The sequence below is a fragment of the Ostrinia nubilalis genome, chromosome 12 (assembly GCF_963855985.1).
Source record: "Ostrinia nubilalis chromosome 12, ilOstNubi1.1, whole genome shotgun sequence".
Taxonomy (NCBI): Eukaryota; Metazoa; Arthropoda; class Insecta; order Lepidoptera; family Crambidae; genus Ostrinia; species Ostrinia nubilalis.
Window position 1 is genome coordinate 3460767 of NC_087099.1, and position 11764 is coordinate 3472530.

The 11764-nt window shown below is 38.2% G+C and overlaps 2 protein-coding genes across 3 annotated transcripts; both read right to left on the reverse strand.

Moving 5' to 3' along the window:
* Nucleotides 1-215: 215 nt before the first annotated feature.
* LOC135076472 (uncharacterized) lies at nucleotides 216-5932 on the reverse strand. Of its 2 annotated transcripts, none has more exons than XM_063970935.1 (6): nucleotides 5833-5932; nucleotides 4641-4860; nucleotides 2302-2425; nucleotides 1839-1983; nucleotides 928-1058; nucleotides 216-393 (listed from the first exon to the last, which is right to left on the reverse strand). In XM_063970935.1, exons 1-6 carry the CDS (start codon nucleotides 5907-5909, stop codon nucleotides 272-274), a joined length of 819 nt encoding a protein of 272 aa, XP_063827005.1. In that variant the 5' UTR covers nucleotides 5910-5932; the 3' UTR covers nucleotides 216-271. The 2 variants fall into 2 exon arrangements, with proteins under 2 accessions (XP_063827005.1, XP_063827004.1); XM_063970934.1 differs by lacking the exon at nucleotides 5833-5932 and adding an exon at nucleotides 5114-5224.
* Nucleotides 5933-6038: 106 nt separating this feature from the next.
* On the reverse strand, nucleotides 6039-11564 carry LOC135076473 (uncharacterized). Its single transcript, XM_063970936.1, has 9 exons — nucleotides 11377-11564; nucleotides 11186-11243; nucleotides 10947-11088; nucleotides 10384-10624; nucleotides 9427-9591; nucleotides 8901-9046; nucleotides 7876-8090; nucleotides 6534-6613; nucleotides 6039-6347 (listed from the first exon to the last, which is right to left on the reverse strand). The coding sequence occupies exons 1-9, from the start codon at nucleotides 11500-11502 to the stop codon at nucleotides 6120-6122; spliced, it is 1401 nt and encodes a 466-aa protein (XP_063827006.1). The 5' UTR covers nucleotides 11503-11564; the 3' UTR covers nucleotides 6039-6119.
* Between the last annotated feature and the right edge of the window lie 200 nt (nucleotides 11565-11764).

The following is an 11764-nucleotide window of genomic DNA, read 5'->3' on the forward strand; positions in this document are numbered from 1 at the left end:
CTATTAAAAAGTGTTTTTGGCAAACATTCGATTTACGAGGTTTTCACTTTTGTCAACGACGTTATGCGCTAGATCTAAAGTTGCATTGCGGTTCTAAAAAACATTAACAAAACTCAACCTAATAAAAAAGAAAATTATAAGAAACCAGTTTCTTTTTGTCCCATTAGGCCTTTTCCTGTTAGCTAAAATCAAAGGGAATATTAAAACAATTCGCATATAAAAAATACAAAGTATATTTACATAAAATGGCACTTGCTCTTCCTATAATCTATTACGTACACTTAAGGTCTATTTTCGCTACTACTTCGTTGCTTAGATACGTGTATTTAGTGATGTGGTATTTCAAGTCTTCTCCCACTGTTGTGACCTCTGCTGCATCTTCAACGGACGGTTCTGAAAATAATACGTGGGTTACATCTTCTATAGTCTGGTCTGCGAACACGTAGAATTTTGTCCAATGACCCCAAGCTACCCATTCTTATCGCTCGCGCGTAATTATATTGCTGTCGCGACTGTGCGACGAGCGCCCGCAGTGAGTGTGCGAGCCCGACAGCACATTAATTATATGATAACCATAGACCGGGCTTTATTCATCACCAGACAATTTTTTTTCTAGAGTGACAAGGAATCGAACCCAGGACTCTGACAAATACGCGGCGCTTTTCAACGATGGATTGTAACCAAGGCACCGCATAGACGTATTTTCAAATCACTACTACTACCTGTGCTACTACATACAATCTGTACGAATACACTTTGGCAATTTTGCAAACGTAGAGCAGACTAACATCGACACAAAACATTCTATGGACTGGTAATACTGAACCTGTTTAGATTTTTTTTTTCATTTTAGTCGAATTTTATCGCATTTCATACCAACAAGCCAGGATCCAATGAGTAGTCTATAGTATTATACCAAATCCTTACCTAGGTTTTGCCAGACAGGTGGAGGGAAGACTGGTTGCTGAGAGAAAACGTAGACCATTTTGGAATCACGTTTCACGCCCGCATCTTTTTCTTTTTTGGTCAGTTCTGCTCGATACCAGAACGCATTTTTCCTGCAGAATTAAAACCATAAAAATATTTTGCAGTATATTTTACAACGAATATTGTGAATAGAGTGTATTTATTTATTTGGAAAACCAGGGTTTTAAAATATGTAATAACAACACGTTTTTTTAAGGGTTTACAAACGAATTTGCACATAAGACTGCATCTCACTTAACATCAGGTGCGATTGCGGTCAAATACCATGTTTTTGGCTTGTTATTCATAAAAAAAATCTTATCTTGATGGTTTTTGTTTTTCTAAGGGTTCGAAAAGGCTCCACAGCAAAACTTCGTTTCGTTCCTAAGGTACGGTGCAAAATGTAGATGTCGTTACTTTAGATGAGATATTAGGGCGTCGACGTCACGCTAGGTGGCGTATGGGTCGCTGAATATTATTTTCACTGGAAACCTGAATAATCACCTACACAGGGTAAATAAGACAAGTGTATCTTCTAGCATGAGTAATTAATCTCTTGTATATTATGGATGCAGTAAATTATATTGAGTACATATCTTTCTTTTGCACCAACTCACATGACACCCTGTGGGATTCGAACCCGATACCACAGCTTGTAGCCGTGTACCTAAACAACAGACCAGTAGCCTTATTCACGTAACAATACTTCGAGTTGCGATCTTATCGAGTAATCGTTCTGTCAAAATGACCCTTGTGAATACGTATTTAGAACTGTTTTTCAATGGGACGACTTTTGAACGTCAGCGAGATTTTGACTGTGTTAAAATACGTGAATTAGGCTACTGAATAGGCAGCCGTGTCTAGTAACTTACTTCAAGTGATCCTGCACCAAGTTGTTGGCTATGGGCATCGCTATCCTCTGTAGGGGGTCGCTCATCAGCTGGCCCACGCTTCGGACTGGAGACTTGTCCGACACGTAGTGTTCTAAGAGACGCGTCGCTATGGGCTTCAGGCCGGCTGCAAGTGAATTAGAACCTTAGGAGCTGGTCATTAAATGGATTTTGCATCAACAACTTAGAGGCTATTTGTAGCCATCGCTAAGTTTATACAGTTAACACATTAACAGCTTATGTACTACATATTATTATAGTAAATTGTAAATGAGACTGTTTGACTCTACTATTGTGTCTAACTAGTCATTTTTTTTTAAAAAAGTCTACAAACTTGTGGACAACTAATTTGTTAAAAAAATCTTGAGGTAACAATCTAAATGACAGACACTAAGTACCTACGTAAGATTTGTTTTGTCACAATCAATTTCGTGAAATGTATTACCAATATCAGCTCGCAAGCAAGTTTCCGCTCGATACAAGTGCTCTAAGCAGGCATGAACTTGGGCAAACTTCATCAATAGATTCTTCCACGGACTTATGTCGATCTCGTCGGCTATCAGCGGCACCTATGAAACAGAATTTATTAGAGATCATCATACTAAACACTGGTATCTTGTGTAGTTGTAATTGGTGCCATTTTGCAATAACCTTTTAGATAGATATGGCGCCGACCGTTTTCGACTTGAGACCGCATTCGGCCAAGCGCAGTATAAAGCAGCTAGCATGATGGAGCTACACTCACAGTAGTTGAAATACAATAAGCTGAGGAAAAATTATCTGCGTGTGCAAAGTCTAAGTTTTGCAGATGGCTGACATAATTTTTCACATTTAGTGAGTGTCAGATCTTATTTTATAGTCTATCCAATATAGCTTGATTAGAATGACAGCTGCCATCAAAAGTAACGACATAACTTTGTAGTAGCGATCAATGAGAGCTAAATTTTATCGGACAAGAAATAATTCACGTCTGACCTACAAACAATATTTTCGACGACAGTGCTTCCAATAAAAATGTTAATTTCGTGTAAATGCAGCGTTAAATTACACCAATAAGTAGTAATTCGAAATTATAAAAATCAAGCTAGAGTATTAACGACGTCTCTACAAGGTTATCTCGAGTTACAAAAATGTTAGTGTTGGGACATATCGACAAATGTCATATTAAATTAAAACTAATTTTTTAACATATTTAACAAAAAAATTTTCTAACTAATTTTTTAACATATTTAAGTCAAGTTATACGTTTTTCTAAATGTTCACTATTAAAAACCAAAAAACATTTCATTCTTAAATAATCAAACATCGGAAATCAATCACCGGTAATTTTTTGGGTATTCATAGCACCGTTGCTCTAGAAGAGATGCCCACCGCGCCCTCTAGCGAGAGGAAAAAACCACTGAAGAACACTGATGATAATGACTACGACTTAGGTTGTACACCCTTGACATGAATTTTAAATTTTACTGTCTTTCAATTTAAATCATAATTGTAATTTTTATGAATAAAGATATGAAGAAAAATTGATTGCATTTTTTTATATCATTTTTTCGAAAACTTATCGATACATCTATGTGAACCGTACGAAACATACCCAGCACTAGTCACATTCGTTTGACAGCCGTCATTCTAATCAAGCTATATTGGATAGACTATAGTACGTATTCATCATTCTTTCGATGACGCGGGCCTCTAATATCCCGTAGGGTAAGTCATGCAATTAACTAAAGGACAATGACCAAAAATGTATGGAGTGTGGTCCAAATGTCCACCACTAACGAGACCTATGTAGTAAAATAGTCTACTAAATACTGATTCATTATAACCAAACCGCAATCAAAAATATGCTGTCAGTAAAAAGTTATGACTGAATGAAAAGTCTGTTTTTTACCTTTTCGTCCGAAAAATGTTCTTAATATCATTCTATCCATTGCACATTTTGGACTTATCTACGCATGTTATGTCATGTCGCATGTGGCGCTGGGTTATAGATGAATTTTATTAAATAATAATGTGCCTACAACTTTGTACGCGTGAAAATAGTTTAAATATTATTTCCCATTTTTACAACATTTGTCTTTACTGCTCCGCCTCTATTGGCTGTAGGATGATGTTATTTATCCTAAAATCATCCTTGATAAATGGGCTATCCATAACAAAAAGAATTTTTCAAATCGGACCAGTAAGTTCTTGAGATTAGCGCGTAAACTACTACAATTTTTAAACGGTCATAACTTTTTACTGACAGCTTATTTTTTTTTCGTCCCATACTGAAAGTTAATCTCTATTTAATGGACTATAAGCCAATGTAGGTCTCATTGGTGGTGGACATTTGGACCACTTTTGGTCATTGTCCTTTATCTGTTTAAAGAAGGACCGACGTGGATTATGACGCCACCGGTCTCACAAGTAGTAGTAGTACATTAGTGCTGTTTTAGTGCGTTTACCTCATCCTTTCGATGAGGTTAGCCTCACAAACTCCGCAATAAAGCCTACCCAGTCGGTTATACAATTTAATGCAATATATCCAGCTTCCCCACCCCGCCTGGCCAGCGTATAGAATGTGGGCCGAATACCTACTTTGTCTCTGACAAATAAGAAAGGGTTGGACTCGTGAAGTGGAGACTAAATGACCTGATGATGACGAAAAGGGCTTACACGGACCGATGATGTCACAAACCTCATTACTGTCCTTCCTCCATTCGACGAGGTGAGCTCCGTATAGGCCACATTTAAATAAATTTTCCCCGTAAAATGTCTGACATAGCCCTAAGAGCCACAAACCTCATTACTGTCCTTCCTCTCAGCAGCCAGCCCGTGCTTCTTCAGCGAGGCGAAGTCGTCGACAGTGAGCTCGGCGGCGTCCTCCACGCAGAACGACTCGCACTCCAGCCGGATGGACTGCTCGCCGTGCGACAGGGCGTCGAACGGGTTAAGAGTGAACTCGCCGCCCATCGTCATGTCTTGAATCGTCTGGTTTATCTGCTCAATTGACTCGTGCGATCTGTGGGTTAATAGTTAAGGTATTAATAGGTAAGTTTTTAACCGACTAAAATACTTGTAAAATGAGACAATATGCATAACATTTTTGTTACAAAAAAGCATTCCATGTAAAGTGTTTTTTTATGTACGAGTAGTAGCAGTGGGCAGGGCACATAGCTCATAGAGCTGATGACCGTTGGTGCATAAAAGTTCTCGAGTGGCGACCACGGGTCGGAGTAGTCTCTTCATATTTTGAATTCTGGGTGTGTTCTCACCTAGATTCGCTGGTCCAGATCCCAGCAATGAAGAAAGAGTGCTCCAATAAAGACATCACCCTGGTATATTCCCACATGGTCTTCTCGACGCCCACTTGTGCCACTAAGCTTTATACCTTATTGCTGTGTGTTAAGGTTCTCACCTAGATTCGCTGGTCCAAATCCCAGCAATGAAGAAAGAGTGCTCCAATAAAGACATCACTCTGGTATATTCCCACATGGTCTTCTCGACGCCCACTTGTGCCACTAAGCTTTATACCTTATTGCTGTGTGTTAAGGTTCTCACCTAGATTCGCTGGTCCAGATCCCAGCAATGAAGAAAGAGTGCTCCAATAAAGACATCACCCTGGTATATTCCCACATGGTCTTCTCGACGCCCACTTGTGCCACTAAGCTTTATACCTTATTGCTGTGTGTTAAGGTTCTCACCTAGATTCGCTGGTCCAGATCCCGGCGATGAAGTAAGAGTGCTCCAATAAAGACATCACTCTGGTATACGAGTATTCCCACATGGTCTTCTCAACCCCCACTTGTGCGACTAGCTTTCAACCTTATTGCCGTGTGTTATGGTTCTCACCTAGATTCACTGGTCCAGATCCCAGCAATGAAGAAAGAGTGCTCCAATAAATACATCACCCTGGTATATTCCCACATGGTCTTCTCAACCCCCACTTGTGCGACTAGTTTTCAACCTTATTGCGTTGTGTTAAGGTTCTCACCTAGATTCGCTGGTCCAGATCCCAGCAATGAAGAATGAATGTTCCAACAGCGACATAACCCTGGTATATTCCCACATGGTCTTCTCAACCCCCACTTGTGCGACTAGCTTTATACCTTATTGCGTTGTCTTAAGGTTCTTACCTAGATTCGCTGGTCCAAATCCCGGAGATGAAAAATGAATGTTCCAACAGCGACATAACCCTCGTATATTCCCACATGGTCTTCTCAACCCCCACTTGTGCGACTAGCGAATATAATTCTACCTTATTGCGTTGTCTTAAGGTTCTTACCTAGATTCGCTGGTCCAGATCCCAGCAATGAAGAAAGAGTGCTCCAATAAAGACATCACTCTGGTATATTCCCACATGGTCTTCTCAACCCCCACTTGTGCCACTAAAGACAGAGCTTGCGGCGGGCTAGTGCGGAGGTTCTTTAACACTTTGGCCGCTTGGGAATGCCCTCTGGACAGTTTGAGAACCAACTTTGAGAGGTACGTCTTGTTGTTTGCGTCGATCTGTAAGTGGGGATAAGATTTGAGTTACTTGTCGAGATTAATATTATGTCTAATTAATCATACTCCTGGAAGGACATAATGGTGATGCTCTTTCTAACTTCTTCAGAACAACAACGTTATGTTATAGGTCAAACTAGAGTATGAAAAGCTTAATTAAGTAAAATTAAATAAAATGTGTGAACTTACGAATGGTCGAATCTTTCCAGAAGATATGAATTTGAGTGCTTGTATTAGCAATGTAATAAGTTCTTCAGCCGTTTCACAATCTGTAAGAGTAAAAGACTTCATTATAGATATTGATTTTAAAACTTGAAAAAGTAACACGCTTGTTGAATGCTGGAAATGACATTTTAACTTATGTATTTTTTTTAATTGTGTATATGTCTATAATGTTTAATAGGTATCAATCTACTGACTGGACTCTTACCTTGTGTTAAGCAACACAACTTCTCACAGATTTATTATGAAAGTTAATTTTTTTTAGGATAAAGGTTTGGTTAATCACCTCTTTATTTACAATAAACAGATTTTTTTTTAAAACTATAGTCTATCCAATATAGCTTGATTAGAATGACGGCTGTCAAACGAATGTGACTAGTGCTGGGTATATTTCGTACGGTTCACATAGATGTATCGATAAGTTTTCGAAAAAATGATATAAAAAAATGCACCCAATTTTTCTTCATATCTTTATTCATAAAAATGACAATTATGATTTAAATTTAAAGACAGTAAAATTTAAAATTAATGTCAAGGGTGTACAACCTAAGTCGTAGTCATTATCATCAGTGTTCTTCAGTGGTTTTTTTCCTCTCGCTAGAGGGCGGTGGGCATCTCTTCTAGAGCAACGGTGCTATGAATACCCAAAAAATTACCGGTGATTGATTTCCGATGTTTGATTATTTAAGAATGAAATGTTTTTTTGGTTTTTAATAGTGAACATTTAGAAAAACGTATAACTTGACTTAATTATGTTAAAAAATTAGTTTTAATTTAATATGACATTTGTCGATATGTCCCAACACTAACATTTTTGTAACTCGAGATAACCTTGTAGAGACGTCGTTAATACTCTAGTTTGATTTTTATAATTTCGAATTACTACTTATTGGTGTAATTTAACGCTGCATTTACACGAAATTAACATTTTTATTGGAAGCACTGTCGTCGAAAATATTGTTTGTAGGTCAGACGTGAATTATTTCTTGTCCGCCAATATTTAGCTCTCATTGATCGCTACTACAAAGTTATGTCGTTACTTTTGATGGCCGCTGTCATTCTAATCAAGCTATATTGGATAGACTATAAGGCAAACTTAAATCTAAACAAAATAAAAATATAAACTTATTTTACTCAAAAATAAAAGTGTGTCCGTGAGGCAAAGAGGCGACGATGCTGGCTGCATTTCCTCGCTGAATGGCAATACTAAGCCATTGTGCAAGGAAAGAGCCAGCATTTAGATTTTCCGAAATTTTAATTAATTTAGGCGAAATGGTCCGAAACAGTAATTTAGCAATTGATTACATACCTCTAAGCACATCCCACAAGCGGTAAGTGAAGTCATTGCTTGAACCCCTCGCTTGCATGGCTGCCATGCATTGCTTCAAAGAGGTCGTGTCCTCACTGATACATATACAACCTCCAGGAGGGAACTCTGCGGTATAAGCGTATATCTCAGTCTCATTGAGAAGGTCGTTGAGACGTTTGGTATTGTCCAGGCGTTTCGATCCTGGGACCATGTGCCTGGAAGTAGACAGAGTATCTTATCTTATTTAGGGCCGCGCATGGGCGCAGTGCAAATCGACCCATTGGGATCTTTTATGCTTCCCTATACCTTTATCCCCCCTCATCCGCAAAGATCCTATCCATATAGTGAATCAAGTGCTTGGATGAGAAGGACCTGTAATCTTCTGGTGTCAGATAAGCCAACCCCAGGAGACCCATTCTAGTTCTAGCTAGCGCGTCGCATTCGCACAGTAGGTGTTTCATGGACTCCGCATGTTCTCCACATGCTCGACAGCAGACAGAGTATTGTTACAAACGGGACTATTCCCACCTCTCGTTCCCACTGATACAACTCCTGTGTAGCCAGGATCTACAGCTTGAGAGCCAATAAAAACTCAACCAGTGAAGGTCAAGTTGGTCCCGGGGAAAAGTTAGACTGTCATTGGATCTGAAGACGACGGCATGTCAAGGATAACACTGTGGGGTTTTATGTTCGTAGTACTAGCAATAGGTGTTATTCGTCAACAAAATTGTAGATCAATGAATAGTTTAGTTGATGGCAGACAGAGACATGTGTTACCACGAAATGACTAAACTTTGCATTTGATTCTTTTTTTATCTTTATCTTTCCTTGCTGTATGTAGTACGAAAATAATTAAGTTGAGGAATTTTATCATTTTATGGTAGCTTGATGTACTGGGTCAGTCTAGAACAAACTCAGTTACTTATTTATTTCACTTTAAAATCAGTCAAAGATAAATTACAGTTTCTTAGTAGGTACAGACTTATGTGGTTAATAAAATTACAATAGAACTGATTTAATGTTACCTAATGGTGGCTGTTTCTAAGTTAACAGAGCTGTATCCTGCAGCCGTCATGTCCACTAATAGCTGGTTCATACTGTGCAATGAACAGACAGACTTCCAGATTGCATTACAGGGACTGGCTAGATGACCTATTATTACTTCTTGTTCCTGAAACACATAAAATACTATTATATTATTATGATAAACTAAAAAAATTACTAGGTTTTCAAATACTGATACATACTATTCAGAATGTAACTTGATATCATTAATAATAACATTTGAGCCTATCTATGTAAATACATATAGGTATGTAGATAGTTTGTAGACTAAAAACTGTTAGTGCAGATTTTTTCGTGTGACAACCAAGGAGCCTCCTACTTGGCAGACTGACGATCTAGTGAACAGGACATAGGGTAGGTCATTTGTGAAAATCTTTGGGTGAGTCCAGCAGTGAATTTTCTTGGTTGAAGGCGAGTTAAGGTACCTATTACATAAACAATGTAACTATAACATAAGGTATTGCAAGAAGTTACTTATTTACTTACAAAGTATACTTTGCAGCTAATAAAAGGTGTCTTAAGCACCTTCCCGGACCATTCACAGCGGAGTTCTGTGAGCCCGCTGTGCGGAGCATTTAACAGCTCATCGGTGTTGTGGGAACCGTATGAGATCCCGGAGATGAGGTACTTGCAGTCTAAGGATATTTTTATCTGTAAGATAATGAAATAGGTAGTGGATAATCAATAGAGACTTGTCTTTTGTTGCATATTATGTTTAACAAAAACATATAGCGATAGCATTATGCCTTCAAACTATTTGAACTATTATCATAAATTAAGGAACACTCAGCTTCTACAGTCTAACTCAAAGATTTTATTCATTTGATCTCATTATTAAAATTTAATGTCTAATAGAAACGTCATCATCATCATTTCAGCCACAGGGCGTCCACTGCTGAACATAGGCCTCCCCCAATGACTTCCACATCGCACGGTTGGTAGCAGCCTGCATCCAGTGCCTTCAAGCCTCCTTTATTAAGAGAAAATTTATTACTAAATTTAACAATTAACATTATACATTATGATGTAAATAAATCTGACATCTGACGGAGTTTCTCTGCGTGATCGAATCAGAAATGAGGAGATCCGCAGGAGAACCAAAGTAACCGACATAGCTCGCAGAATTGCTAAAATCAAGTGGCAGTGGCGGGGCACATAGCTCGTAGAGACGATGGCCGTTGGGGCAGGAAAGTTCTCGAGTGGCGACCACGGGCTGGAAGACGTAGCGTGGGCAGGCCTCCTACTAGGTGGACCGACGATCTGGTAAAGGTCGCGGGAAGAGCCTGGATGCGGGCAGCGCAGGACCGTTCATTGTGGAAAACCTTGGGGGAGGCCTTTGTCCAGCAGTGGACGTCATTTGGCTGAAAAGAAGAAGAAGAAGAAGAAATCTGACATAGACGTTGGGACTTATAAATATACAGCACACATGACAAAAAAGCTTACCATATCTGCAGATATTTTTTCTTGCAGAGCGTATGTTTCAATCAAGCTAGAAAACTCCACATCTTCCAATGGCAAAGCTCCATCATACACCACAATACCTCTGGCAAAGTGATGGGAATCTGACTGCATAGTTAGAAGCAGAGGATGACCTTCTTCGGATGGGTTTGTGAGAATCCACATTGGTAAGGAATCCTCCTTGGTACATTGAGTTAGACTGCTGTTGTATAGATTTGCTATTTCCCTGAAAATACAGAAGAAATTCTTATAAATATTGGTATACATCACATCTGAAGTAATTAAGACAAGAAAAGAACAAAATTTGATACTCTTTATTAAGTACAGTGAATATTTTTTGAGGACAAAATATTAAACAATAAAACATAGTCAGAGTGTAGGCTAGTGTTTCAATCAGGATGCTGTTAAACTTAGTTAAGAGTAAGTTACATTGCGTTTTTCGTTTCGTTTCGTATCCAGGCACCTCTGAATTTTTTAATAGAAAAGAAATAACTTTTTTGACACAGTACCAAGTTAATCACACTTTACTAAAGAAATTATTAACTTACCTAGCTTTTTCAATACTAAGAGGATAATGCAATGCTTCCTCCTTTGCCCACAGTTGGGGTTCATCCGTCAGGAGGGTATCATCCAGGATTGTGTGAAGACTCAAATCCAGCTTGAGAGGGGATCCAGTCAAGTCTAGTTCATCTAGAACAGCGCAAGTTTCATTTAAATAACTATGTTAGAAACAGAAACTATACAATAATTATGTTGCAATCAATAGTACATCTAATTAATTACTTACCTATAACTTCACTGTTCTTTTGAGGATTATTTCCAATACTGGTAAAGGTTTGCTTGTTCTAAAAATATTTAGTAATGTTAGATATTTTCATATTTCAAGCTGCAGCAAGCAAGCTAAGAAATCACTATTAAATATTTATAGTCTAATGTGCTTTCTAGCATATTAATTATCTTATTAGAATTAAAAATTACCTTGAAATAAACGATCGCAATATCATTGTTGTTTTTAGTATACATTTGAACATAGCTAGGACTTTTTTGTTTCTGCACGAAGAATTTGGGATAACTCTCTTGAACTAGCTTTAAAATATTTTCCATATTTTCAATTAAACTTAACTGAAACAAAAACACGATTTTCTATTTTTTTAATTCCGTTACCGGTTTTGTTTGAAATGCACAAAAAGTAGACAACAGAATGCCTGACAAATGTCAATGTCAAAAATAGGATAGGACGTCAGTGTGTAAATCTACAAAGAGTTCCTACTTTTCTTGATAAAGCAGCGCACTCTATTATCGTTATTAGCAACTAACTTATTTATCATTCTTCTTGGCGGGAATCTGAAGCGTCATATTAGCGGTT

Coding starts and splice junctions, on each gene's coding strand:
- LOC135076472 (XM_063970935.1), bottom strand. CDS start 5,909: ATGTGGGAATATACCAGGGTTATGTCGCTGTTGGAACATTCATTCTTC. Junction 4,861..5,832: donor ATCTGGACCAGCGAATCTAG/GTGAGAACCTTA, acceptor ATTAACCCACAG/ATCGCACGAGTCAATTGAGC. Junction 1,984..2,301: donor TTGCTTGCGAGCTGATATTG/GTAATACATTTC, acceptor ATTCACTTGCAG/CCGGCCTGAAGCCCATAGCG.
- LOC135076473 (XM_063970936.1), bottom strand. CDS start 11,502: ATGGAAAATATTTTAAAGCTAGTTCAAGAGAGTTATCCCAAATTCTTC. Junction 9,047..9,426: donor TTAGCTGCAAAGTATACTTT/GTAAGTAAATAA, acceptor TATGTGTTTCAG/GAACAAGAAGTAATAATAGG. Junction 6,614..7,875: donor CTTGTGGGATGTGCTTAGAG/GTATGTAATCAA, acceptor TTACTCTTACAG/ATTGTGAAACGGCTGAAGAA.